The sequence below is a fragment of the Garra rufa genome, chromosome 18 (assembly GCF_049309525.1).
Source record: "Garra rufa chromosome 18, GarRuf1.0, whole genome shotgun sequence".
NCBI lineage: Eukaryota > Metazoa > Chordata > Actinopteri > Cypriniformes > Cyprinidae > Garra > Garra rufa.
In genome coordinates, this window is record NC_133378.1 from 27,892,593 (window position 1) to 27,918,864 (window position 26,272).

A 26,272-nucleotide genomic window follows, 5' to 3' on the forward strand; every position below is an offset into this window, starting at 1 on the left:
TTTTATATTTTTAGTATTTTCTTAGAGAAATTTGTCTTGTTTTAAGAATATTAATTTCAACTACAGCATATAGTATTTTGTCCTTTTTTAAACACTTTATATATTTTAATATGTGGATAATATTTTGTACAATTTTGCTTCTTAGATAAATTTGCCTTGTTTTAAGCATATTAATTTAGCAAAAATATATAATATTTTTTAAATAGTGTAATTTTTAAAACACTGCATTTAAATTTTTAATATCTGGATGCTAATAGTTCATAGAAATTGGCTTAGGTCAGTTTAACTTGTTATAAGAATATTACATTTTATATTATATTATATTACATTTTAATAATACAAAATTTACCTATTTTTTTTTTAATAATATTTTTACTTGAAAATCTATATTTATCTTTTGATTCAATTTCTATTCAATCTACCTTTTTCCTTTTTTATTTATTAAATAACAAAAAAAAATTATTATGGAAATAAACTGATGCATTTTCACCTTGATTTTCAATTAAAGATACATTATCAGAAATTAAGTATTATTATATACAATTTTGCTTCTTAGATAAATTTGCCTTTTTTATTTTTTTAAATTGTGTAATTTTTAAAACACTCCGTTTAAAATTTTAATATCTAGATGCTTCTATTTTATAAAATGTTGCTTAGGTAAATTTAACTTGTTATAAGAATATTACATTTTAACAATATAATGTATTTACATTAGTGCCATCAAATTGATTAAATCGCATCCAAAATAAAAGTATGTGTTTAATATATTTGTGTGTACTGTGTGCACACAGTAATAAAAAAACATATGCAAACAAACTTATTTTGGACGCGATTAATCGATTTAACAGCACTGATTTACAGCATTTTTTATTTAAAATAATACTTCTACTTGAAAATAACTTACTTGAAAGGTACTAATTAAAAATAAGATTTTTAAAGTATGCATTTATTTTATGACAATAAATGTTATCTGTTTTTTTTTTTTTGAGAGCAACATGCAGTAAATATGTATTCTATTTAATAAATTATGTAATATTCAACAACATGTGACCTACAAACAGTGCAGCCGATTATACAAGCACTTTTAAATGTGATAAATCACTTCTTGTGATGTGATAAATCAGTCTGACTTGTTTCTGACCTGGGTGAAAACTGACATCACTTCTCAGATGTGAGAGAAGAGATGTGGGCTGGAGAGATTGCATAAAGGTCACAAACCAGGAGAGGGAAGCTTGGGGATGGGGGCTGGAAGAGCAGTATGATAACATGCTGCAGATACAAGCTATAAAATGTCTTTTCCACACAGCACATCACTCTTAAAGTCATGATGCTGTCAGTGTTTGGCTGCCACAAAGCTCTTCAAAACATCTTTTTGGTACTGCTACGGTGACTAGGTGGGGACCGTGCATACGAAACCTCTCCTAGGGAGCTTTATCTGAGTTCAGTCGAGCTCTCTGCTGCATATTCACTCGATTGGATTTTTTCCCCCACTTCATTTATCTGAAAAGACTCTCCTGAAGCAACTAGGCCAACATGGCGGCGTAGCAGCACTGCATTACATTACCGTTCATGCGTTCAGATGATGCGATTGAGGCCGCTAGCACACAGACCATGGCAAGCATTTCGGTCAAGTTAAAATGTTCGCTTTCCCAGCGCCATATGGTTGTAGCGGTAGAAAGCACAGTGTGCGTTCATCTCTCTGCGCATATCAAGAACTCCCAGACAGATAAAAAAACCAAACAGCCACCTGAGCACTGATTTGGTTGTGCAGGAGAACGGGAAGGAAGAGGACTCAAGCGGCTATGTATTCTTAGACTACCACTGCAACTGCTATTCTACAAATGTAAGATGATGAAAACATGCACCTTTTCTCCGATAGATCATTGTTTTAACATCGTTAATATCGTGACCTGCAATGAACAGTTAAATGACAGATAAAACCTCACTAGGCAGAAAATAAAGAGGAAGATTGCAATAAAGTACAATAACAGATTATATTAAAGGGATAGTTCACCTAAAAATGAACATCTTGTTTTTATTTATGACCCTGGACCACATAACCAGTCATAAGCACCACAGGTATATTTGTTGCAATGGCCAAAAATACATTGTGTGTCAAAATTACTGATTTTTCTTAAACGCCAAAAATCCTTAGGATATTAAGTAAAGATCATGTTCCATGAATATATTTTGTAAATTTCCTACCGTAATTTTTTTGCACCCTCAGATTCCAGATTTTCAAATAGTTGTATCTCGGCCAAATATTGTCCTATTCTAACAAAACATACATCAATGGAAGCTTATTTATTCAGCTTTCAGATCATGCATAAATCGAAATTGAAAAAAAATTGACTGGTTTTGTGGTCCAGGGTCACATTTCTTTTATCTAACTTTTATCTTTGACGTTCCACCAAATGTCATACAATAGATATGAGTCAAAAAAACTCAATTTAAGTCATTATTCATTAATATATTATTCCTTTAATTTTGAATAACTGATCTTTTTAAAAATTATACTACAATTCAACTTTTTTGACTTTAATAAATAAACTGTATTGTTTCTTATTCTATTTATTTTAAGTCTAAACCTCAATACATTTAGTTTAAAACAAGTGGAAAACCAAATGGAACAAGACAAACCATTTAAATTGAACATTCATCATGTTTGTTATTTGTTTTATATTCATATTTGAAAATGTGTCATATTATAAAGATAAAAAGGCTTGCATTGACTTTCAATTCAAGACACATTTTTTAAAAAGACTATTAAACTAATATTAATTTTGACAATGCATACTCTGTATGTGCATGTGTATATTCATATTATACTACATTGCCATTCAAATGCTTGGTATCGGTAAGATTTTTAATGTTATTTAAATAAGTCTCTTATGCTCAAAGTTGCATTTATTTAATCAAAAAAGCAAAATCATGATATATTATTGCAATTTAAAATAACAGTTTTCTTTTTTAATATACTTTAAAATATAATTTATTTCTGAGATGAAAAGCTGAATTTTCAGCAACCATTACTGCAGTCTTCAGTGTCACATGATCAATTAGAAATCATCATTCTAATATGCTGATGCTTTTTGGAGACTGATACTTTTTTCATGAAGAAAAAGAACAGCATTTATTCAAAATAGAAATCTTTTCCAACAATATAAGTATTTGCTATCACTTCATTAATTTAACCCATGCTTGCTGAATAAAACCATTCATTTCTTTCAAAGAAAGAAAACAATTACTGACCCTAAATTAACAGTAGTGTATATTGTTAGAATAGATTTCTATTTTAAATAAATGCTGTTCTTTTAAACATTTTATTCATCAAAGAATCCTGAAAAAAGTATCACAGGTTCCCAAATAAAAATCAAAAAAATAAAAATCACACAACTGTTTCCAGCCTGGAAAATAAATTAGCAAATTAGAATGACATCTGAAGGATCATGTGATACTGAAGACTGCAGTAATGGCTGGTGAAAATTGAGACTTTCATCACAGAAATAAAATCTACTTTTAAGTATATTAAAATAGAAAGCTGCATATATTTTAAATTGCGATATTTCATAAGATTACTGTTTTTTCTTAGCCTGGAAAAATCCAGACCCTAATCTAATAAGATTAAGGGTCTGGCATCGAGCAATGAAAAATGTCTAACTCGAGGGGCGACACCAAGCATGCATTTGAAACTCTCAATGCACGCAACTGGATAACGCCACGACCAATCACTAAGTTTTCACTAAGCCCCATTTGCTTAGCTACCAGCGGAGCTAACTGATGGATTAAACTCTTGCCGTATCCAGTCGGCAAAACAGCAAAAAAGTCCTTCTTACAAAGGAACGATTCGAGCGTGGTTTTCTGTTCCTCTTTTATATGAAAAGCCAAGTCTAACTCATTCATTGTAGCGGCCAAAGCCGTTTCAAACAACTGGTGTTCATCTGTTTACTAAATGATTCCGGACGTCGGAGCGCTGTCGTCATCAGTTTAGCTCGCCTCTGGCCCGCCTACATCAGATACACCGATTTGATTGGTTCCCAGAACTGCTTACGTAATGCAGTAATGTGGATCATTGCTCGATGCCAGAGTGTCTTGCAGAGACAATTCAAATTGTGCTCTCGCGAGACCTCTGGATTTCCAGGTTAGTTTTTTCTGTATTTTTAATCAAATAAACACAGCCTTGATGAGCAGAAAATACTTTAAAAAAAAAAACATTAAAAAGCTTACTGATCCCAAACTTCTGAACGGCAGCTTCCTAAACAAATTTACATTCAGCAGAATGCCATACAATAGAACTGATTGTCTTCCTTTAATTGCAAATAAAGATTTGTCTGTTTGGTTACATGATGCTGGTTTGGGGAATTTTAAAAGCACAAATTACCATTCCTTGTATGGAACTGAAACTAGGACATTCTTGTGCTTAACAAAAGATTTAATGATAACAAAATGTTCATTTTTGGGTGACCTATCCCTAAGTGCTTCCATATGCAGTCTCTCAGATCTATCGTGCTATGGGTGGGGAAAAGCTTATTTGGAAAAAAGCCTGCCATTAAGACTGCACCATGCCAGACGGTCAATCAAATTAGGGTAAGAGCAAGCATAAAGCCAACCCATCCAATCCATCGCATATTTATCTGTTGTATGTCTGCGATTCCTTGCAGTAACAAAAAAAAAACTGAGGCATGCAAAGCTGACACGTTTGTATTCCAGAAGCAATGAATAAGCTACTGGTAACACAAGGGGAGAGCGAGAGGATGCGGCCCCTGTCAAGCGTATACACACATTTGCTTCCACTTCCAAGGTAATCATCCCCCATTGGCTCGACTGAAGGGAAGCAGGAAGAACAGGAGAAGGTTGAGAGGTCAGAGTTGAGAGGACTAGTAGAGGAATGACTGACAGAGGCAGTTAGATTTGGCTAGACAAAATACTGTGAAGACAAACATGAGATGGAAACACTCTGTAACAAGATGGACTGTTATTTCTAACCATCATATCCCTAATCTCCATCGCATGTTGATGAAATGGTTAAATGAAGACGTAGAAGCAACAACATGAAGACAATGTAGACTGGGCGAGACTGCAGCATTAGATCAGAGCTGAAGTATTTGCCACTTGTGAGTACATCAAGCAGCCTCCTATTTGCCTGGCAATTGGGCATGTGTAGAAGTAGCCATTGGGGGGCGCTGTGCCTTGACTTACTGTCCAGAATGTCCCCAAGGCCTTGGGCACGGAGCAGGTCCTTCAGACGCGTCACCTCGTCCTTCAGCTCCCGCACCAGTTTGGCATTGGGGTCTTCGTTGATGACAGCGTTGCACTTGATTTGCTTGGCTCTGTCTGCATATCTGTGAATGAGCAAACAATGACAATGATTCAAACTGTCTTTGATATCACAAGAGTCCACTTTTGACAATTAAGATCAGAATTGAAGTCATGCTGTTTAATGGGAAGTGGGAGAAGGATGTGAATTCTTACCGGAGTGTGCTGAGAGTTTCATCATAGTTAATGTCAGCAGGGCTCAGGGCGGCCACCATAGCTGTCCTTGAGTTCCCTCCTGGTAAACACAATTATGCAAACAATTAGAAACACCAAGTGATGCAATTTCTTTCGACTGGAGTATTCATCTAAGAGAGGCCAATGAGTTTAAAGGATGCACATTCCACAGATAATTAAAAAAAAAACTGTAATGTCTGTTGTTTTAAATGGTTAGAATTCATTTTTAAAGGTAAATCTGCAATATTTTAATTTAATAGCTATTGGTTGGCATTGTATAAGAACATTTTACTTTAATCAGTTGAATATAGATAGTGCCATTCAACCTAAAATAAAATAAAATAAACTGTTTGTTTTGAATACAGATAGTAATATTTAGGGATGTAACGATATACCCAGGTCACGATACGGTACATATCCCGATATTGGTTTCACGATAAGATACATATCACGATATTTTGAACAAAAATTAAAACATGAAACTGAAAATCAAATAACTGATTTATTTAAAAAATAAACTAATTTCAATAACTTTCTTTGTTGTACATACAAGGCCACATTTTAAGGTTTAATAAAAACCTTCTGTATTCAAATTAACAACTGAATAGGTCTGCCTGTCACTGAAAAATATGTTAAATTTAACATGATAGTGATAAAATTGTCAAGATGTCAAATTCTTTAAACCTGCTTGGGACGCAAGATTCTATGTGTGTGCGAAACAGAGTCCTACCCAACGGGTGACCCGCTGAAATTGACGTAACAGGTGGATAATATTTATCTGTCGGGTGCCGTGCGGGTGCGGGTCGGACGGGTGACAGGTATGGGTATTTGCTTTTTTGGACTCAATCCGGTACACGCTGACACGCAGCTGCTCTCAAACGGTCCCGTGCTTGTGTTCACGCTCTGTCTGAAGACCGTTTAAAAGCCCTTTCTCGGGGGGCGCGGCTGCCGCTTTCTCTCGTAATGAAAGCGGTTTGCAGTCGAGCCGGTGTTCGCGACGCAGTCTCGGGATGAACATAGTTGCAAACAACAAGGTCTCATTTTATTTTACAAAAAACAAAATAAATAAAACGTAATGAAAATAGTATATGTGTTATTTGCTATTTATCATTTTATGGGACAATGACTAGCGTAGTTTTCATATCAGACACAGTTAACTATGATATTTTACAAATAATTTATTTTTATCTGGCAAAACAAAGTCGTAGGCTATACTACACGCATGTTCTGGATTTTTTTTCTTTATTTATAGGCTTTCTCCATTTTTTATGGATCATACAGCTTTAAATGATCTTGATCATGTTTTCAACACTCCGACATGCGCTCAGTGAAATGTTCTTTTGGTTGTTAATAATAATCTGTCCGGTAACTTGTTAAATCGTGGCTGCTGCTTATAAAAAGAATAAATATGTTTGTCTTTGGAGGTTCCTGTCGCGAAGAGCCGTAAAAGCTTTAAGAAATGTTTGTTCCAATGTATGACTCCAAAAGCTGGTGAGTCTGAAGCACGAAACTTTTCATGTCATAATAACAGGCACCGTGACTGTAATATGTGTTTTGTCTGTAATTTTTTACCGTCGTCCTGTCGCAAGACTGGAAAACCAAAATGGTGCCAGACGTCGGACTTATAAGAAGACGGTCATCTTCAATTTCAGTTTCAGCCGAACTCATGTTGCTCTACTAATATTCAGTTCAAGCGATTTTTGCAACTGAAATGAAAGCACAAGCAGCGAGTAGGAGACGTCGACAACTCAACCAATAGGATTAGACTGTCTTCATATAGTAAATGTATCGTCATCACTCTACGATACATATCGTAACATTTTTGCATCGCGAAATATCATACTACGAAATATCGTTACACCCCTAGTAATATTCCATCAGAATAAAATGAAGTAAAATAAAATAAAATAATATATTTGTTTTAAATATAGATTACAAAAATTCAGCCAAAATTAAAAATGCAGTGAATAAAGATTGGGTCTGTAAATAAAATAAAATTACATAAAATAAATAATTTTCAAAATAATAATATTCAACCAAAAATATTTTAGTATTGAATATAGAAAGTAATATTCAACCAAAAATAAAAATTCAGTGAATAAAGATTGGGTCTGTCAAAAAAATAAATAAATAAATAAATATATAACATAAAATAAAATAAAATATTTTGGTTTTGAATATAGATAATATTTTCAACCAAAAAAATAAATAAATAAATCAGTGAATAGAGATTGGGTCTGTCAAATATAATATAATATAATATAATATAATATAATATGATATAATATAATATAATATAATATAATATAATATAATATAATATAATATAATATAATATAATATAATATAATATAATATAATATAATATAATATAATATAATATAATATAATATAATACAATATAATACAATATAATACAATATAATATAATAAAGACTGGGTCTGTCAAAAAAATAAAATAATATAAAATAAAATAAAAATATTTTGGATTTGAATATAGATAGTATTATTTAGCCAAAAACAAAAATTTGGTGAATAAAGATTGGGTCTGTCAAAAATAAATAAATAAAATAAAATAAAATATTTTGGTTTTGAATATAGATGGTAATATTTAGCCAAAATTAAAAATTTCAGTGAATAAAGACTGGGTCTGTCAATAAAATAAAATAAATAAAATATAATATAATAAAATAAAGATTGGGTCTGTCAATAAAATAAAATAAAATAATATAGAATAAAATAAAAATATTTTGGATTTCAATACAGATTAAAAAAAAAGAAAATTCAGTTAATAAAGATTGGGTCTGTCAAAAAATAAATAAATATATATATAAATATATATATAAAATAAAATAAAATAAAATTCAAATAAAATATATTACATACAGAATTGATTGAAGCTGGTTAATAATACCCACGCATTATAGTATATACAATAAATTTATAAATCACCACATATCATCGTCCATACCCAAATTCTCTCTTAGCAGCCATGTCAACACTGAATCTCGGTAAGGAATGAAGTCTGTCTTCTTTTTCTTCTTGCTCTGTTTTAAAACAGCCGATAAAACATGTTGGAATATAGCATGTAAATACAGCTACTACTTTAATAATGAAAGGGGTTCAGGAAATGACTTGATGTATGAGACATCAAGACTAGAATAACACACACTTTTTAAGACAATAGGTTACATGGATAAAGATTGATAGGTTTAGATAGAGATGTGGTTCAGTGGTTAGAGACCATACAACCGGGAAAGGTTACCTTGCTGGTACAGTTATCCTGGGAAGGGAAGCATTGCCAGGAAAGAGACAAACAGCACACAGAATTACAGTACTGAAGACATGCAAGCAAACAGGCTGAGAGAGAAACAGGTGTTATGAATAATACTCACCACCTCAGCCAGGGCAGAAATAACCTTTCCTAGTGTAGTTAGAGATTTATTGATGTTTGCTCCCTCCTAAGAAGCAGAAAAAATATGATAGCATCAAATTTAATACATTTTAGCATAATATATGTTTGCAATTAAAACAAACAGAACCTTAAAGGAGAAGTTCAATTACAGAACAAAAATACAGATAATTTACTCATCCCCTTGTCAAACAAGATGTTCATGTCTTTCTTTCTTTAATCGTGAAGACATTATGTTTTTTGAGGAAAACATTTCAGGATTTCTCTCCATATAGTGGACTTAAATGGTGCCCACAAGTTTGAACTTCCAAAATGCAGTTTAAATGCAGCTTGAAAGAGCTCTAAACAATCCCAGCCGAGGAAGAAGGGTCTTATCTAGCGAAACGATCGTTATCTTCTTAAAAGAAAAATGACAATTGATATACTTTTTAACCTCAAATGCTTTTTGGAAGTTCAAACTCGCGGGCACCATAGAAGTCCACTATATGGAGAAAATACCTGAAACATAATTTCTTTACGACTGAAGAAAGAAAGACATGAACATCTTGGATGACAAGAGGGTAAGTAAATTATCTGTACATTTTTGTTCTGGAAGTGAACTTCTCCTTTAAAGGAATAAAAATAGCTGTGATGCATTTTTTCGAGTGTTCAAGTCATGCATGTCACATTCACAGAATATTTGTGTTGTGTGGAGGACAGCGCAGTCACTTTTACATACGGCAGGTGGTTGTGGAGTTCTAGAGAGGCTGTAAAATTAGTCTGTACCTTCAGTCTGGTTCCTTTGGCCCCTGTTGAGTCAGCACGCTCACTTCCTGCCAGATCCACCAGGCTGATTTTGCTGACCTGAAACAGAGAGATACTTTCAGACTGATCAACGCACACTAAAAAAAAGACACAAAAAAAATCTCTTTAGTAAGGCATATTACGTATGTGGGAATCATATACATATTTCTGATATAGTGACTCGATAATTCGGAAAGCACTTGTAAATCCTGTGTTGCATTAATAATTTAACTAAATAGTTCAATCGTCCAATCGTTTTAGGGTACTTGTAAAATCACTGGTGCGTGCATGCAAAACTAATAGTGCTAAAGGATGCTTTGGTTATCTTTTCATTTTGTGTCATGCTTGAGTTTGGGCCAGCATTGCAAATTCTGGATGAGTAATATTAGAGCGAGGGCTGAGGCGAGACCTGTGTAGTGAATCTAATGTAGTAGCTGTGTACAATAGCCATTGTGTCCATGGACCTCATAGAGCGCTCTTTGTGTCCGCAGTGATTACACAATGAGCCCCACAAACACAGGATGAGTGGGACGGCTCTCTTTCTCTCAGTTTTCTTTTCTGCTTGGTACAGGATTTGCTGACTTTGGGTTGCAGGATGAACTTGAGCTCTGCGAAGTGTCATAATGGCTGTGGATGGGTGTAAAATATCCAACCTTTTCTGTGGACAGGTCTGTCTCGCTGTCATACTTCCTCTGGGTAAAAACGATAGTGAAGACTGCGTGAGAGCGACTGCTCGTCTCATTCATGTTGGTGGCGGCAACAGTTCTGAGGATACAGGAAGAAATTAAGTGTCAGAGGTGTCACATACATATAATTATTTGAGTAAAACTAATGTATGATTATATACAACGTATATTAATGGATATTACATAATGTAATAGCATTACGGTTGACCCACTAATGTCACATGGACTATTTTATCGATGTCCTTACTACCTTTCTGGGCCTTGAATGTGACAGTTGCGTTGCTGTCCATGCAGGGTCAGAAAGCTCTCAGATTTCATAAAAAAAAATCTTAATTTGTGTTCTAAAGATGAACGGATCTTATGGGTTTGGAGCAACTTCAGGGTGAGTAATTAATGATAGAAAAATAAAATAAAATATTTTTGCTTTGAATATAGATTGTAATATTAAACCATAACATAAAATTTCAAAAAATAAATATTGGGTCTGTCAAAAAATAAAGTAAAAATAATTTAAAATAAAAGAAAAGAAAAATTTGAATTTGAAAATTTTTTGAATACAGATTACAGATTGAATACAGTTTATTTTTTATTTTTAATGTAGCTTTTTTAGTTTTAGTTTTATTTTAACTTGAATTTTTGGGTGAAGTACAATTAATTAAAACATCAAGAATGATTATTTGAATGGCTTTACAATGTAAGAATCATAACAATAAATGTATATAAATAAATTAATGTGGTATTGTATGTTATTTCAGGCTAGTCCTTTTTTTTCTTTATCCACTATTAATCTCTTTATCGGCCTGAAAATGGTTGAAAGGCTGCTTTGGAAGTTCATAGTCAGCTCGAGATGCTTATCAGCAGAGTGTAAGAGAATAATCCTGGAAAGTGCTAGTAAGAGCAGGAATAAGACATCAACGCGGCTCATGTGCCGGATATGGCACTGGGTGGGATGCTCTCGAGAGAAACAAGCTTTACACGTCACATTCTCCACAAATAAACCCTGGGAATCAGCACGGGAGGATTAGAAGCGTGTTACTCCTTCCCAAGAGTCACATTTACACATGACTTTCAGTCAGAGTAACACTGGACGAAACATAACAATGCGTTTCAATTTCCCCCTTGACAAAAATCCACCCACTATCCTTCAACACCAGCATCCAAAGTGGAAAAAAAAACAGACCAATTCTGTGTTTGCAAACAGTGTTTTTTTTTTGTTATCTGGTGGCAGAACGTGACTAAGAAATAAATTTAAGTGACATTATTCTTGCAATCCGAGATTATATCTTACAATTCTGATAAGAAAAATCAACTTATCATTCTCTTTTCTACTCGGCTTAGAGTGATGAGTTTATATCCCAACCTTCTGGCTTTTATTCCTCAGAACTGACAAACTGTTGAGTTAAATCTGTGAGTTAAAAGTGTCTGAACTAGGAGATATAAACTTAAAAAGTCAAAATTGTGAGATGAAAATAGGTAAATGTTATGGAAAATGTTATAGGTTTAAATAGTAGTTCATTCTGTAACTGTAGGGCTAATACAGAATGCCCCTATGAACTGCATGTGAATATTATGTAGATATAGTGTTTATCAAATGATCAAATTTATGCTTTAAAAGTAGAGCAATCACAGCAGGTTTTATCCATAGTCTGTTAATATATAAATATATTATATAAAATTGATTTGCATTCTGATTCTGACATCCAAAAGCACAATAGATTTTTTCTCTTCTTCCATGGATTTTACTCGTTTCCCTCCACTTGTCACCAGTGTTTTCTGCCACCACAATGCATGTGCAGCTGCAAGTGGCGTAACAGTGACATTTACTCTAAATTGGTCTATAAGTACCACTTATAAGCGACTTACAGGACAGAACAACTTACATGTTTTTTCTCTCTCACCTGGCTTTGTTACCAGCATCCATGAGGTCAGCTATGTCTGTGTAAGACGTGACGGCCAGTTTTGAGAGGTCTTCAACATACGGTCCAAGTAGAGGATGTTCCCTGACACGCAGGTTCCCTTTATTCTTAGGGTTTAGCAGGTCCCTCACCCGCTCACAGTATATCTCCATGTAAGCCACCTACAATAAGCATATAGAAATTAGAACCTTAGAATATATAACCTGAGATAAAGTGTAAATATTTCTAAAATCTAGTCCACATGTTGCCTTTAAGGATTAGTTCACCTTCAGAATTAAAATGTCCTGATACTTTACTCACCCCCAAGTAATAAAAAGTATATAAATTTCTTTTTTGTTTTTTAGAAAATGACTGATTGTTTCACTAGATAAGACCCTTATTCCTTGTGTAGATGCCTTTGAAACTGCATTGAAACTGCAATTTGGACCTTCAACCCGTTGATCCCCATCAGTCCACCATATAGAGAAAAATCCTGGAATGTTTTCCTCAAAAACCTTAATTTTTTTTCGACTGAAGAAAGAAAGACATGAACATCTTGTATGACTTGGGTCAGTAATTTATCAGGAAATTTTAATGCAGGAGTGAACTAATCCTTTAAAAAGCCATAAATATTAACAGCATATTTAATACCACAGCAAATTTTGAAGTGAACATGTTTAGCTCTCAATTATTGAACACTTGAGTAGGCTCTGAAGAAATCCATCACCCTCCCACTGCTGAGTTTAATGCTTTGAGGTAACACAACAAAAACAGCGTTTCAATAGATGGAGAGCGTGTGAAGTGAGTCACAGGAATGGACTGAGGAGTCATGATGTGTTTGCTGCTTACCTCCACCGAGTACGAGATCTCCTCATTGTTATTGTCATTGATTTTCTCAAAGAGATCTTCACAGAGCTGGGAGGGGGACAAAAAGAGCACATTAGGGAGGAGAGAGAGAGCGATCGATACAGAGCACAAATAACTCTACCCCTGCTGGACGTGCTAGACGGAGCGCTAATGCCTTAATGTCTTCTGGCAATGTCTGCTTTGAGATCAGAAACATCTCAACTGGTGTTGAGCTCTTAAGCATGTGTTTTACTCGGGATCCATTAAGGTGATACATATGCTGTGATGTTACATACATACCTGAGGAATAATGCCTTCCTGTCCTTCCTCTTGCTTTCCCATCATGGTGTAGGACTTGCCAGCTCCAGTCTGGCCGTAGGCGAAAATACAGACGTTATATCCCTCAAAAGCATGCTGCAACATCTCCTTCCCGATGTCATTGTACACGAGGCTCTGTGACGCAAAGCTGGGGTCTTCCGGCTAGCGGAGAAATGAAGAAAAGAGAACAAAACACGTTAATACAGACTTTATTTTGGGGGGATGATTAATTACAGCTGTAAATCTGACTACATGCACATTTTATTGTCCACTGAGCCAACTCAGCGGAAACAGCATGAAAAGGTACAGAAGAAGAAAGAGAGAGAAAATGAGACTTACTGAGGTGTGAGACCAGTACGAGTAGTCGAAGCTGAAGGATTTAGGTGCTTCCTTTGGGTTCTTGGGGTTCAAAATAGCTGCAAAAAACAGGGAAAAATCAGTGTGACTTCACTTGTCAGTTTCAGGAAATTATATCTAGAAGGGTTGCACACTATCTACAGTCAATATCTAGAGGCAAGATGTCTGATATACTTTTCATTTATTCAAATTATAGTGATAATATGTGACCCTGGAACACAAAACCAGTCATAAGGGTCAATTTTCTTTTATTGAGATTTATACATCGCCTTAAATCTTTGTTAGGATAGAACAAAGAAAAAAAATCGAAATATTGAGAACATATCCTTTAAAGTTGTCCAAATGAAGTTCATAGCAATGCATATTACTAAATAAAAAATACGTTTTGATATATTTACAGTAGCAAATGTACAAAATATCTTCATGAAACATGATCTTTACTTAATATCCCCATGATTTTTGGCATAAAAAAAAATATTATTTTGACCCATACCCATGTATTGTTGGCTATTGCTACAAATATACCCATGCTACTTATGACTGGTTTTGTGGTCCAGAGTCACATATTTGTGCAATGAGAAATGAAAGTCACATTTCGAACTATTTTTGTTTTTATCAACTGAGAGAGAACACATTCACCTCAGCCGGGCTTGTGTCAAAAAAACGAAAAGAAAACTGATGACTCAAAAATGTCTTTATGTGGGATCAGCAGGTCCACCTGTTGCATGTGACTAACCATAACTCCTCTTTGTTCGGTTCACTCACAGTTAAAGTCAAATTTACCTCTTCCTGTTTTCACTGACAGATCACACACATACTGTCCACCCCGCTCTCGGCAGGTTGCTACATATCCCTGCAGTCTTAATAAACAGGAATCTACAGGCTTGTCTGGTATTTGGCGTGTCCTAAACATTCAGGATGACCCTCGTCTCAACACCACCACACCATCAGAACACTAAGCCTGGGAGTGAGCTGCCCAAAAGGCTGCGGGACCGCAGGAATCTACTGTAGGATATTTATAGGTATCAGAAAGCCAGCTGCTGCTGCAGTCCCCTCGACTGACTCGGGAGTTGGCCAGCAGGGCCCCCGAGCGCGTTCAGGTCTTGATTCGATCCAGACGAACGCATTCCACCGGCAGAGCGCAGGGTGGTGAGGTCAGTTGGCTGGGTGGGCGGAAAAAAGAGAAAGACTGACGAATGGGATGTACACGGTGCTGTCTTAGCAACAATCCAAACAACAACATAACAGCTTTTCTGTTCTGCTGCAACAAAAAATGACCTCTCAGCCCAGAAATAGAGAAATGTGGTGTTTTTTCCATCTTCAAAGCATGGGTGGATGGAAGAGAGAAAGGAAAGAGGTGTGGATTATACATAAAAAGTCAACGGTCTAATTAAGCATGAGGTTCTTTGCAGTCAAGGATGTTTGAGCCCCCTGCAATGAGTAAATCCCCCAGCAGCACCTCTGGGACACTGGCTAATCTCACCGAATTCATCTATTATTCAGTGGAAATGAGAAAGGAGGGCTGGGTACTGAGCCACTTCTTTCTGAAAGATACAAATCGTGAGTGACGCTTGCAGTGTTTTCAGCCTCAGCCTCTTAAAATATGAGTACATAGACCAATTTGGAGTAGACGTCACAGTTACGTCACTTGCAGCTGTGCACGAGTGATTCATTGTGGCAAAAAAACACTGGTAACAAGTGGAGCGAAATGGGAAAAATCCACGGAATAAGTGATCAAATGTATTGTTGTGCCTTTGAATGTCAGAATCAGAATGCAAATCATTTTTATAGAATACTGACGCCAAAAACGCCTTTTGAAGCTAAACATAGATGTTTAAACTGAGGCTAATGGATGAAACCTGCTATGTTTACTCTACATAAATTTGAACAATAGGTCTACATAATATTCACAAATGCAGTTCATTTGGGACATATTATATTAGCCCTCCAGTTACAGCATGAAATACTATTTAAACCTTTAACATTTTACATTTACCTATTTTATCTCACAATTCTGACCTTTTTCCTCACATATGCAAGTTTATATCTTGTATTTCAGACTTTATAACCCGATTTAACTCAGCAATAGCAAGTTTGTCAGAAGTGTGGGATAAAAACTTAAAATGATGAGTTGATTTTTCTAATCAAAATTGTGAGATATAATCTCAGAAAATATAAAGTCAAAATTTTACAATATAAACTCAAATTTACCTTTTTTATTCTTTTAATCCATGGTTTCCATAGACTGCCACTTAAAAACTGACATTTTCAGCGCACAAAAATGTCACCACTGTTTGCAAACACCAGATTGGTCTATAAACATAATCTCTAGAATTAAAAGTCACTTTCTGAACATTTTACAATTTCTTTTGAGAAAAACTCTCATCGTATTATACATGAATAGAAACTTAAAGGTCTTCACAGCAACCTGTCAAAATACCATCAATTTTTTTTAGGGAATATTTACCAATAAATACACAACAGTATTTCTGAAAAATAAATAAATAAATAAAATAAAATAATATATATATATTTTTTTTATAAAATCAATTAATTACAGATGCTTTTGAACATTAAAATTTAATTAAAACTGTCATCTGAAAGATGAATAGTTAAGCTTTCCATTAATGAATATTATTTGGCCCAAGAGACAAGTATTTGAAAATCTAAATATTGAGAAAATCGCCTTTAAAGTTGTCCAAATAAAGTTCTTAGCAATGCATATTACAAATTAAAAATTGCTTTGATCAAACTTTGATAAATTTATGGTAAGAAAATTTCAAAAATGTCTTCATGGAACATGATCCTTCCCTAATATCCTAATGATTTTTGACATAAGACAAATTTAAGAAAATATTTGAGAAAAAAAACAAACATTTCATAGGGCTTTAAAAAAGTGATTTTTGTTACATTTTTAATTAATTGCTGTTAAAGTTTCATGATTTCAATTAGACATGCTTTTTGATTAATATGTTTTAATTTCACCATTAAATCCGAGTCAAACAGAGAACATTTTAAACAGAAAAAACGGAATTTGGAAAAAAATAAAACAGATTTCATAGGCCCCTAGACAAATCTGTAGGACCATCCATAGATTGCATCTCAAGGGTTTTCCTGGAGAGGGCCTCTTTCTCAGAGAGCTGGTTAGTTGCGTGTCCGTTTGGAAAGACAACCGATACGTTCCCAGGTTTTTGAAAGCAGGTGCTTTCCTCAAGTCCTGCATCCTCACATGGTCAATGTGACGGAGGACAGGCCTGTGTCATTCAGGAGAAACAGAGGCTAAATAAAGAGCGATTACACCTCTGACCTAAGGCCAAATGGAAACTGGAGCAGTGGGTAAAACACACAGGGATTTACATTACTGCAGTCATTCTGCCCCTCTTTCCTGGAACAAAATGCACAGAGGGACTATAAATGCTTCTCCCATCATGCACTGTGTTCACCAGTCATATCAGAACACTGATGAGATGAAAAGATCAACACGAAGGCCGAAAGACAGGTGGACAACCGGCAAGCCTGGCCTTGCTCACATACGCACATGTGTGGGGCTCTCACGTCTGTTTGACGCAGACAGCTTTCATTCTGCCATTTTCAAATGACAGAGTAAACGCGAATTGCATTCAAAGCCCACAAGCATTTATGCAGGCAGTATTTAGAAGTCTATCCTTAAAACCTATAAGGAAAACATACTCGCATTAAAAGAAAACACAAAGAGTTCTAATAATCTTTTGTTGCCATTTTATCAATGTCTCCTACATCAGCACTGCTTACGCAAGCCATAGCAAAAGTTAAGCCTGTTACTATGACGACCACCACACTGAACAGTGGGATGCAGAAATAAGAATTATCATCTGCGTTATTCAATTAGATTTTGTCCAGCTCCCCAAAGACATGTGCCTTGTTATCATTTCAAGCTTGAAATATAAAACCAAATTATGTGACAATTGTAATGCCATTAGACTGTTAAAAATTCACATATTCATGGTTTAAAATCCCTTAAATCTGACTGAACATGTAGAAGACTGCAAATGAAAGCATTAGGATTTGAAAATTAGACATTAAGCCAGACATTGGGTCTGAGAAAATTCAATATACATCAGCAGTGAACCGAGCACAGAGTTAAATACAGAAGAACAGAAATACTGAATAAAAAATAAAAGGTAATATAGCGACTTTTTATCTCACAGCTGCAAGTTCACATCTTGCAATTCTGACTTTTTTCACTTTTTTCAAAAAAAAGTTAGAATTGCAAGAAAACAAGTCAGAATTGCAAGTTTTTATCTCACAGATCTATCACTCGCAGTTCTGAGTGTATATCATGCGACTGAGAAAAACGAAGACTTTATATCTCACAATTGAGAAAACAAGTCAAAATTTTAAGTTTCTATCCCGCAAATCTGATTTTTTTCTCAGAATTGTGTGAAATAAAGTCAGAATTGTGAATTTAAATCTCGGGACTTTTGGCTTTATAATTCACAATTGTGAGTTTGTATCTCGCAATTCTGACTTTTCTCAAGAACTGTGAGATAAAAGAAGTCAGAATTGTAAGATACAAACTACCATTTTTTTGAGAAAACAAGTCAGAATTGCAAGTTTTTATCACAAATCTGACTATATCACTCGCAATTGTTAGTGTATATCATGCGACTCTGAGAAAAATGTCAGTTTATATCACAATTTTGGCTTTACATTTCAAAATTGTGAGTTTATATCTCACAATTCTCAGAACTGCAAGATAAAAACAAAAATTTGTGAGAAAACAAGTCAGAATTTCATATTTTCATCTTGCAATTCTGCCTTTTTTTCCCAGAATTGCAAGTTTATCTCTTGTAATTCTGACTTCATCACTCGTAACTGCGTGTATCTCACAATTCTGAGAAAAAAAGTCAGAATTGCAAGAAAAGAAGTCAGAATTGTGAGATACAAACTAGCATTTGCAAAAAAAATAAAATAAATAAAATAAAGTCAGAATCGCAAGCTTTTATCTTGCAATTCTTTTTTTTTCTCTCCGAACTGTGTAAAAAAGTAAGAATTGCAAGTTTATATCTTGTAATTTTGGCTTTATAACTCACAATTGCGAGTTTATATCTCACAATCCTGAGAAAAAAAGTCAGAATTGCGAGATACAAACTAGCATTTGTGAGAAAAGTCAGAATTGCAAGACTTTTATCCTGCAATTCTGACATTTTTTTCTCTCCGAACTGTGTAAAAAAGTAAGAATTGCAAGTTTATATCTCCTAATTTTGGCTTTATAACTCACAATTGCGAGTTTATTTCAAGTTTAGTTTAAAAAAAAAAAGTGAGAATTGTGAGATACAAACTAGCATTTGCGAGAAAACGTTAGAATTGCAAACATTTATTTATTGTGTGAAATAAAGTCAGAATTGCAAGTTTGTATCTCGCAATTCTGACTTCAAAGAAAAAAAAAATAATGAACTAAAAATTTTCAATCTAAGAGGAAAAACATTCTTTGCTGTGGGAACTGGCTCCCTGTAAGCGTGACCTGGGATAGAGCTATTGAAGTGAACATTTTATAATGTTACCATAAGCAGCCTGTTGTTTGTATCAGGGATTTAGTAAACTATAATGCATAATGTATACTGCTGAACACTTTGCACCAAGTAAGACTAAACATTAGCTTAAACGACCCATTTTATGTTCATATATGAAAATGAACACCATCAGCTGGCCAAGGATAGTCTAGTCCTTCCAACCTCCTCAAAGTTATGAATGACAGTTTAATTGGTACAGAGGTGGCTGAAATGAGTGAATAACCTCTCAAAACAACCTCTCAATCCATCCAATTATGTTTGGACAAAACCCTAGGCAGACCACAACCCACCAGCCAATGGAGAGCCTCTCATTATGCAAATGCAAACTAAACGTGCTATTCACTCGTCCCAAACAATGTCCTGACCCCAATCCCCACACCTCTCCAGCTGAGGCCAGCTTAATGCCATGTGATCGTCAAAAACAAAGTCTGACTGGATGTTTAACTCACTCGCACACACAAAACACTGGTTCGACAGGATTTTGCAGACAGAAACAATTATGCAAATTCGCACTTTCTGCAGCCAAGTGACAAACCAACTCAAGGGTGGATAAAGTTGGCACAGCAAAAACACAAAAACGCAAACGGTGGTTTTCCTGCTAGGATGCCAGGGTGCAGATGCATGAAGACTAATGGCTTTCATCACTGTAGGAAACTCAAGCAGGAGGGATTTTAAATGAGTTAGCAGACTGTACTGCCTGACCTGCGTGTGCGCAGGAAAAGCTTAGAGGAAAGAATGAAAAACCCATCTGGCTGCTCAAAGCGTATCAACTTTCAGACTGTGATGATAAACCTGGGCTTATTTCAGATAGTGAGAGATGACCTGAGAATAGCAGGCATGCCTGGCCTAATGCGGTGGAATATGTGCCTCCAGCTTCGGACCCCATGAGACTTTGCTCTTTAGCCCACAGGCAAATCAATATCCACCGTTAACAGCCTGCAGTGGTTTTAAAAGCCAGATTTTTAATACAAACAAACAAAAACAGTCATTAAACTGTTGAAATATATCCTCAGGAGTACCATACAAGAACAAGCTGTATTACTTAGTGAAGTACATTTTAGTAGACTGCAGAAAAGTTTCAGTTAAGCCTTCAGAACAGTTTCTGTACTATTGACTTGCTGTTTGATTTGAAATGCGTTGCCAGGTTTTTACAATTAGCCAAGTTTTGTTGTATAGTGCACTTATTGTGGTTTTTTTTCCATGCTAGTTTCGGTTTTCAAAACATTAACAAAAAAAAAAACATTTAATTTAATTTTTAAATTAAATTAATAAAATAAAATAAAAATGTAATTAATAAAGTAAAAAAATATTTTATTTACACAAAAAACAAAATGTAAAAGTAAAATAAAATAAATATAAAATAAATAAAACAACACAGAAATTAAACAAAATTATAAAAAAACAACAACAACGAATAGACAAACAACACTGAACAACAACAAAAAAGCAAAACAAAAAAAAAACTTAAAGAAAAATAAAACTTAAATATATAATGTAATCAAACAAAACACTAATCAAAACAATAAAAAAGAAAAGAAAAAACAATAAACAACAAACAAAAATAAAATAAGGCAAAACACAAATAAAATAAATTAAAATAAATTCAATAAAAGAATAAAATAAAAATACAAGACATTAAACTAAAAATATAAAATAAATAAAACAAAACACAACAAACTAAAGAAAAAAAGAAACAAACAATAAACACAGAACAAAAAAAATTAATTAAATAAACAAATTAAATAAAAATGTAAATAAAAATGCAAGACAATAAACAAAAAATACAAATTAAAAAAGTAAATAAAAACAAAACAAAAAAAACACCAAAGAAAATAAAATTAAATAAAGCAAAATATAAAAACTAATAAAATGCATAATAAAACAAAACACAACAAACTAAAGAAAAAAAGAAACAAACAATAGACACACAACAACAAAATAAATAAAATAAACAAATTAAATAAAAATGTAAATAAAAATGCAAGATTAAATTAAAAAAGTAAATAAAAACAAAACAACACCAAAGAAAATAAAATTAAATAACAAAGCAAAATATAAAAAAACGATAAACACAAAAAATACAAATTAAAAAAAAAATTAAATATGAAAATAAAATAAATAAAAAAAGGGCCAAAATAATAAAAAGAAAAAAATTAAACAAAATCATAAACAACACAGTGCAGAAATAAAATAAAAAAAATGAAACAAAGCAAAACATAAAAAAAAAAAACTAAAAATAAATCAAATAAAATGCCTCTCTGTAGGTGTGATTGAGCAGTTTCTGTACAATATATATTTCTCATAAAACACAAAAAAAATTAAGGACAACACTGAGCTTACAAAACTAATTTCCACCTGCTAAGATTTACATCCAGAATGGCATCTGCGGACACCGATCTGGCCTGCTGTATCCTAAAGAGGAAAGCTTAAAGAGGCCAGCTTGTGTTCCTATCTGGAATGATCTATGAACTGCACACCCATTTACCTGTAGAGGCAGCAGAGAGCAAAACACAGGCTCTACATTCTTCTCACAGGTGCAGAAGATCACAAGCAACCACAAATCATCACGAAACTAGCAAACGCTAAGGGTGTACAGCAGCTTCAACCACACCGGCTGTGCCCACAAACCCTAAAGTAGTCTGTCACTCTACTTTAGAAATCTCAAAGGCCAGAAATACCTAAACTTACCCATATGTTAACAGTGAAATTAAGTTTGGGACTCCATTATCACTATCAGCATATAAGTGCAAAAAAAAAAAAAAAAAAAAAAACATGGACACAGAGATGTTGTGGTTCAAAAAAAAAAGTGTGACTTCCTCATACCACTGCAAGTTCCTCATAAACAGCGCATGGCTGCATGATATCACAACAATAATATCTGGCATCCATCAAACTAGGAAATCTGAGAATGCTTTTGAGCAAGGGCATTTGAGGATACAGACAGAGGCTGTAATGTGCATTAAGCTCCTTTGCTCATTTCTGAGCAGTATTGCTGCATTTGAGAAGTCTCAGCATGTCGTTCATGTTGCTAAGTGAAAGAGAAAGAAAACAGGAAGGCCGAAGAACAATACTGAGTTTAAGCACCGCAGCCAGAGAATGCCAGGCCCTCTACAAAACATGAGGTCATCTGTTATGACTGTATGAAGGCCTATAGCCATTTTCAGAGACCTACCACAATGAAAACGGCTCTTAAAATAGACATTTTCATTTGTTGTTTATGTAAAGGAGGTATGCTTATGGCTGGATGGTTTACACCGTGCTAGAAGAAGTGAAATTAGTAATAATTTATTCCATTTGATTATCATCATCCAGCACTGGAGATAAGGCAGATAAGACAGGGAAAAACCACCAGAAAAGTGAAGCTCTGCCCAGCTGCCAAGAAGTTATCTGGAGTGCCCTGTCTATTTCTAGCACCAGATGGCAGGTGCTGCCTCCCATACTGACAGCTCCTCAACCAAAGGAAGGAATGGGTAGATTTCTGATCTTAGACCTTCCTGACACACTACACTTTGCAAAATGTACGGGACACGTGCTATGTACATACACACATATAAACTTATATATGTGGACTGTGAACTATTCCTGTGATTTTCCAACTATTCCAAGTTTGTGTCAGCACGGTACATACAGTGACAATAATGTGCTCCCAGACATACACAAATATACGGTAGACAAGAGGAAAGAGCATCAGGTTCAGAGCAACATATTATTGGTCAGTGTGTAAGAGTGTAAGTGAGTGTATGACACCTCTTCAGTTTCAGTCAGGATTGGCAGACATGTTCCACTCCTTATAAATCACCATTCACACCAGTGGAAATGGGAAAGTCCAGGACGCTGGGCTAATTTTACAGATCACCAGCTAAACATAGGCCAATGAATAAAAGACTGCAGGCTTTGAGAGTACATCATCTTCTTGAATGGCTCAACAATATTGTTATATAAAACTATTAAACAAACAAACAATAATAATAATAATAATAATACATTTTTAAATCTAATAATACAAATAAACAATTATTTATTATTAATTGAAATATTTATTTTTAATTGATTATTAATTGAGATAGATATGTATGATTAATAATACATTAATAATAGAATAAAAAATATTAGTAATAATAATACTAATAAACAATTACTTATTAATTGAAATATTTATTTTTAATTGCTTATTAATATATATAATACATTAATAATAGAATTAAACATATTAGTAATAATAATACTACTAATAACAACAATAATAAAGTTATGATATAAATGCTGTATATAAATTTTACTATTATTAAAAAGATATGCAATTTTTGGCAAATTATAAAATACAGAAAAATTATCCTATTGTAATAATTTTGTATAATGCAAAAATAATAATAATAAAACATCATTAATTAAAATATTAAATATGAATTGTCAAATAAATTAACTGATTAATAATTAACACTTAAATGGCCCAACAATAGTTACATAAAATTATGAAATAATATAAATACAGAAAAATGCTTATAAATAATTTTGTAATTTATTTATATTATTAGTATTATTAAATAATTGTATTATAAATATAACAACAAAAAATATTATAAATATTTCATGTTGTAAATAACACCCTACGATGCAGTCTCTTGGTAAATTTTCGAACATGAATTCTACTCATACCAAAATTATGAACAATATTTATTTCAAGAGAACGCAATGAGGGGAAACAGAAAAATAATAACTCTAAGCCCACAAAGCTTTTGTTTATTAGGCTGTGGATATGCTTGTTTCTTTGTATCTCCACCAAAACCACAATGACTTTGGCCTAGTATGAACTGAGAAACCCATCCTCCCACCACAGGCCCATGACCTAGAGGACAATAAAGAGAACTTTAAAAGCGCTGTTCACCATCCTGCCCACTATAAACAGCCTCAGCATTTGGACAACAACACTGTTACATGCAGTGTTTTTTGTCAGTGGGATTAAATGGTCTGATATGGGCAACGAGCTTGAGTCAGCATTCTACGCAGCATGAGATACTGCTACCAAAAGACAGTTCTGACAGACACCTAATCATAGATGACTAATAACACCATTCTGACTTCTAAGGAACAGTGGAAGTGATTAATTGAAGTCATATCTTTGTCTACACGCTCATGCGTTTGCATATACTGGAGGTTAGCTGAAGGGCATTAGCACGGCATGTGATACCGCAGTTTTCAATGTGGGTGCGGACCAGGCCTCCAACTCCAGACAGAGTCCAGACCACAGGTACACCATGCCAAATGACCGGCAGCCAGGACAGACTCAGTGTTTTTCTTCTAAATTCTGCTTTTCATTGCCATGAATAATACAGAATGAATAAAAGTAGTGGCCATGACTAGCCGTGCCTGGACTACAAAGCTCTATCTGCTGCCACTCTCACAGTCAGTTCCCAGTTCACTCAGTTTTGAGACAGAAACCAGCACTGGAGAGACAGAAAGAGAGGGGGAGGGTGAGACGACCCCTTTGACCTAATATTTACTGAAAGTAAATACTTGTTTTTCAGTTAAAGGATTAGTTCACTTCCTGAATTAAAAATCTTCAGTCAAAAAGAAATTAAAGTTTTTGAGGAAAACACTGCAGGATTTTTTTTTTTTAGAAAAATGACCAATCGTTTCACTAGATAAGACCCTTATTCCTTGGCTAGGATTGTGTAGAGCCTTGTGAAGCTGCACTGAAACTGCAATTTGGACCTTCAACCCGTTGGCCACCACTGAAGTCCACTATATAGAGAAAAATCCTGAAATATTTTCCTCAAAAACCTTAATTTTGTTTCGACTGAAGAAAGAAAGACATCTTGGATGACATAGGGTGAGTAAATTATCAGGAAATGTTTATTCTGGAAGGAAAGTAATTATTTAATATTTCAACAGTTTTGCATGTTCATGGTTAATATTCACAATACATGCAAATAAACAAATAAAATATTTCTAAATATCTTTTTTAGTAAGCATTTTAATTTTATTTTCATTATTTTTTTTTTAAATGGTTTATTTTACATTTGTATGATTAAATATTAGCTTTTAATCAACTCTTAAAATTCCCTGTATATACAAATTGCTCAGGAAAAATAAAAGTTTGGGTTTTGCTTTAATGTTTTTAAAAGAAGTCTCTTATGCTAACCAAGACTGAACCCAAAAATGAAAATTCTGTCATTAATTACTCAGTCTTATGTTGTACCAAACCTGTAAGACCTTAATTTATCTTCGGAACACAAATTAAGATATTTCTGATGAGCTACGAGCTACTGACCTTACTTTTATGAAGCTACAAGAATATTTTTTGTGCGTAAAGAAAACAAAAATAACTTTATTCAACAATTTCTTCTCTTCCGTATTTCATTTAGGAGAGTACCACGTTCCTTTCTCACAATCCAAATAATGAATCTTTGATGGATAAAATTAAAATCAATCTTTTTCCTCCCTGAACATCCAATTTCATTCAAAAACATGTTATATTACGCAATGAAAAACAGCAGTGAATGCAGTTTCATTTCAACTAAGATTCACTGGAGCAGAATGCCAGATAATAACTGCTTTTCCATCTCACTGCAGACAGTCCAGAAAGTGGAATGTCATTTTACATCAACAGCTAAGCATGAGATAATACAACAGCTTGTTTTTATCTTCCATAAGGAGGAGGTGCACACATGACTCTCAGTCATGTGATGTGGATAAGGAATTGCTTTTGTGCCCTAATTTCTTCCTCTTTGCACTTGTCTATGCATCCATATATTTAAAGCAGGAGAAAAATTCCACTGTTCCAACCAAGCACAGGGCTGTGATGCTCTCTCACGCTCTCATGCATGTGACTGAGGCTGTTCCCTGCCTCACCGCTGGATCTCTCATTCACCCACCCCCCGGCTCATCCCATCCCTGCTACACCAGCAGGAGATCAACCCAGAGCCGCTATAC

General features: G+C 34.2%; 1 protein-coding gene across 6 annotated transcripts in view; it reads right to left on the reverse strand.

The window, feature by feature from the left end:
* kif1b (kinesin family member 1B) overlaps positions 1 to 26,272 on the reverse strand; it is a 101,847-nt gene that overhangs the window by 55,203 nt on the left and 20,372 nt on the right. For 4 of the 6 annotated variants that reach the window (XM_073823212.1, XM_073823209.1, XM_073823211.1 and 1 more), the window contains exons 3-13: positions 13,770 to 13,846; positions 13,413 to 13,592; positions 13,116 to 13,181; positions 12,270 to 12,448; positions 10,339 to 10,450; positions 9,668 to 9,745; positions 8,886 to 8,951; positions 8,756 to 8,773; positions 8,462 to 8,537; positions 5,473 to 5,551; positions 5,200 to 5,342 (exon numbers count right to left, since the gene is read on the reverse strand). In XM_073823212.1, coding sequence (XP_073679313.1) covers positions 5,200 to 5,342; positions 5,473 to 5,551; positions 8,462 to 8,537; positions 8,756 to 8,773; positions 8,886 to 8,951; positions 9,668 to 9,745; positions 10,339 to 10,450; positions 12,270 to 12,448; positions 13,116 to 13,181; positions 13,413 to 13,592; positions 13,770 to 13,846 — 1,074 coding nt within the window. The remainder of the gene's footprint in view (positions 1 to 5,199; positions 5,343 to 5,472; positions 5,552 to 8,461; positions 8,538 to 8,755; positions 8,774 to 8,885; positions 8,952 to 9,667; positions 9,746 to 10,338; positions 10,451 to 12,269; positions 12,449 to 13,115; positions 13,182 to 13,412; positions 13,593 to 13,769; positions 13,847 to 26,272) is intronic. The other 2 variants (XM_073823208.1, XM_073823210.1) reach the window with 1 other exon arrangement.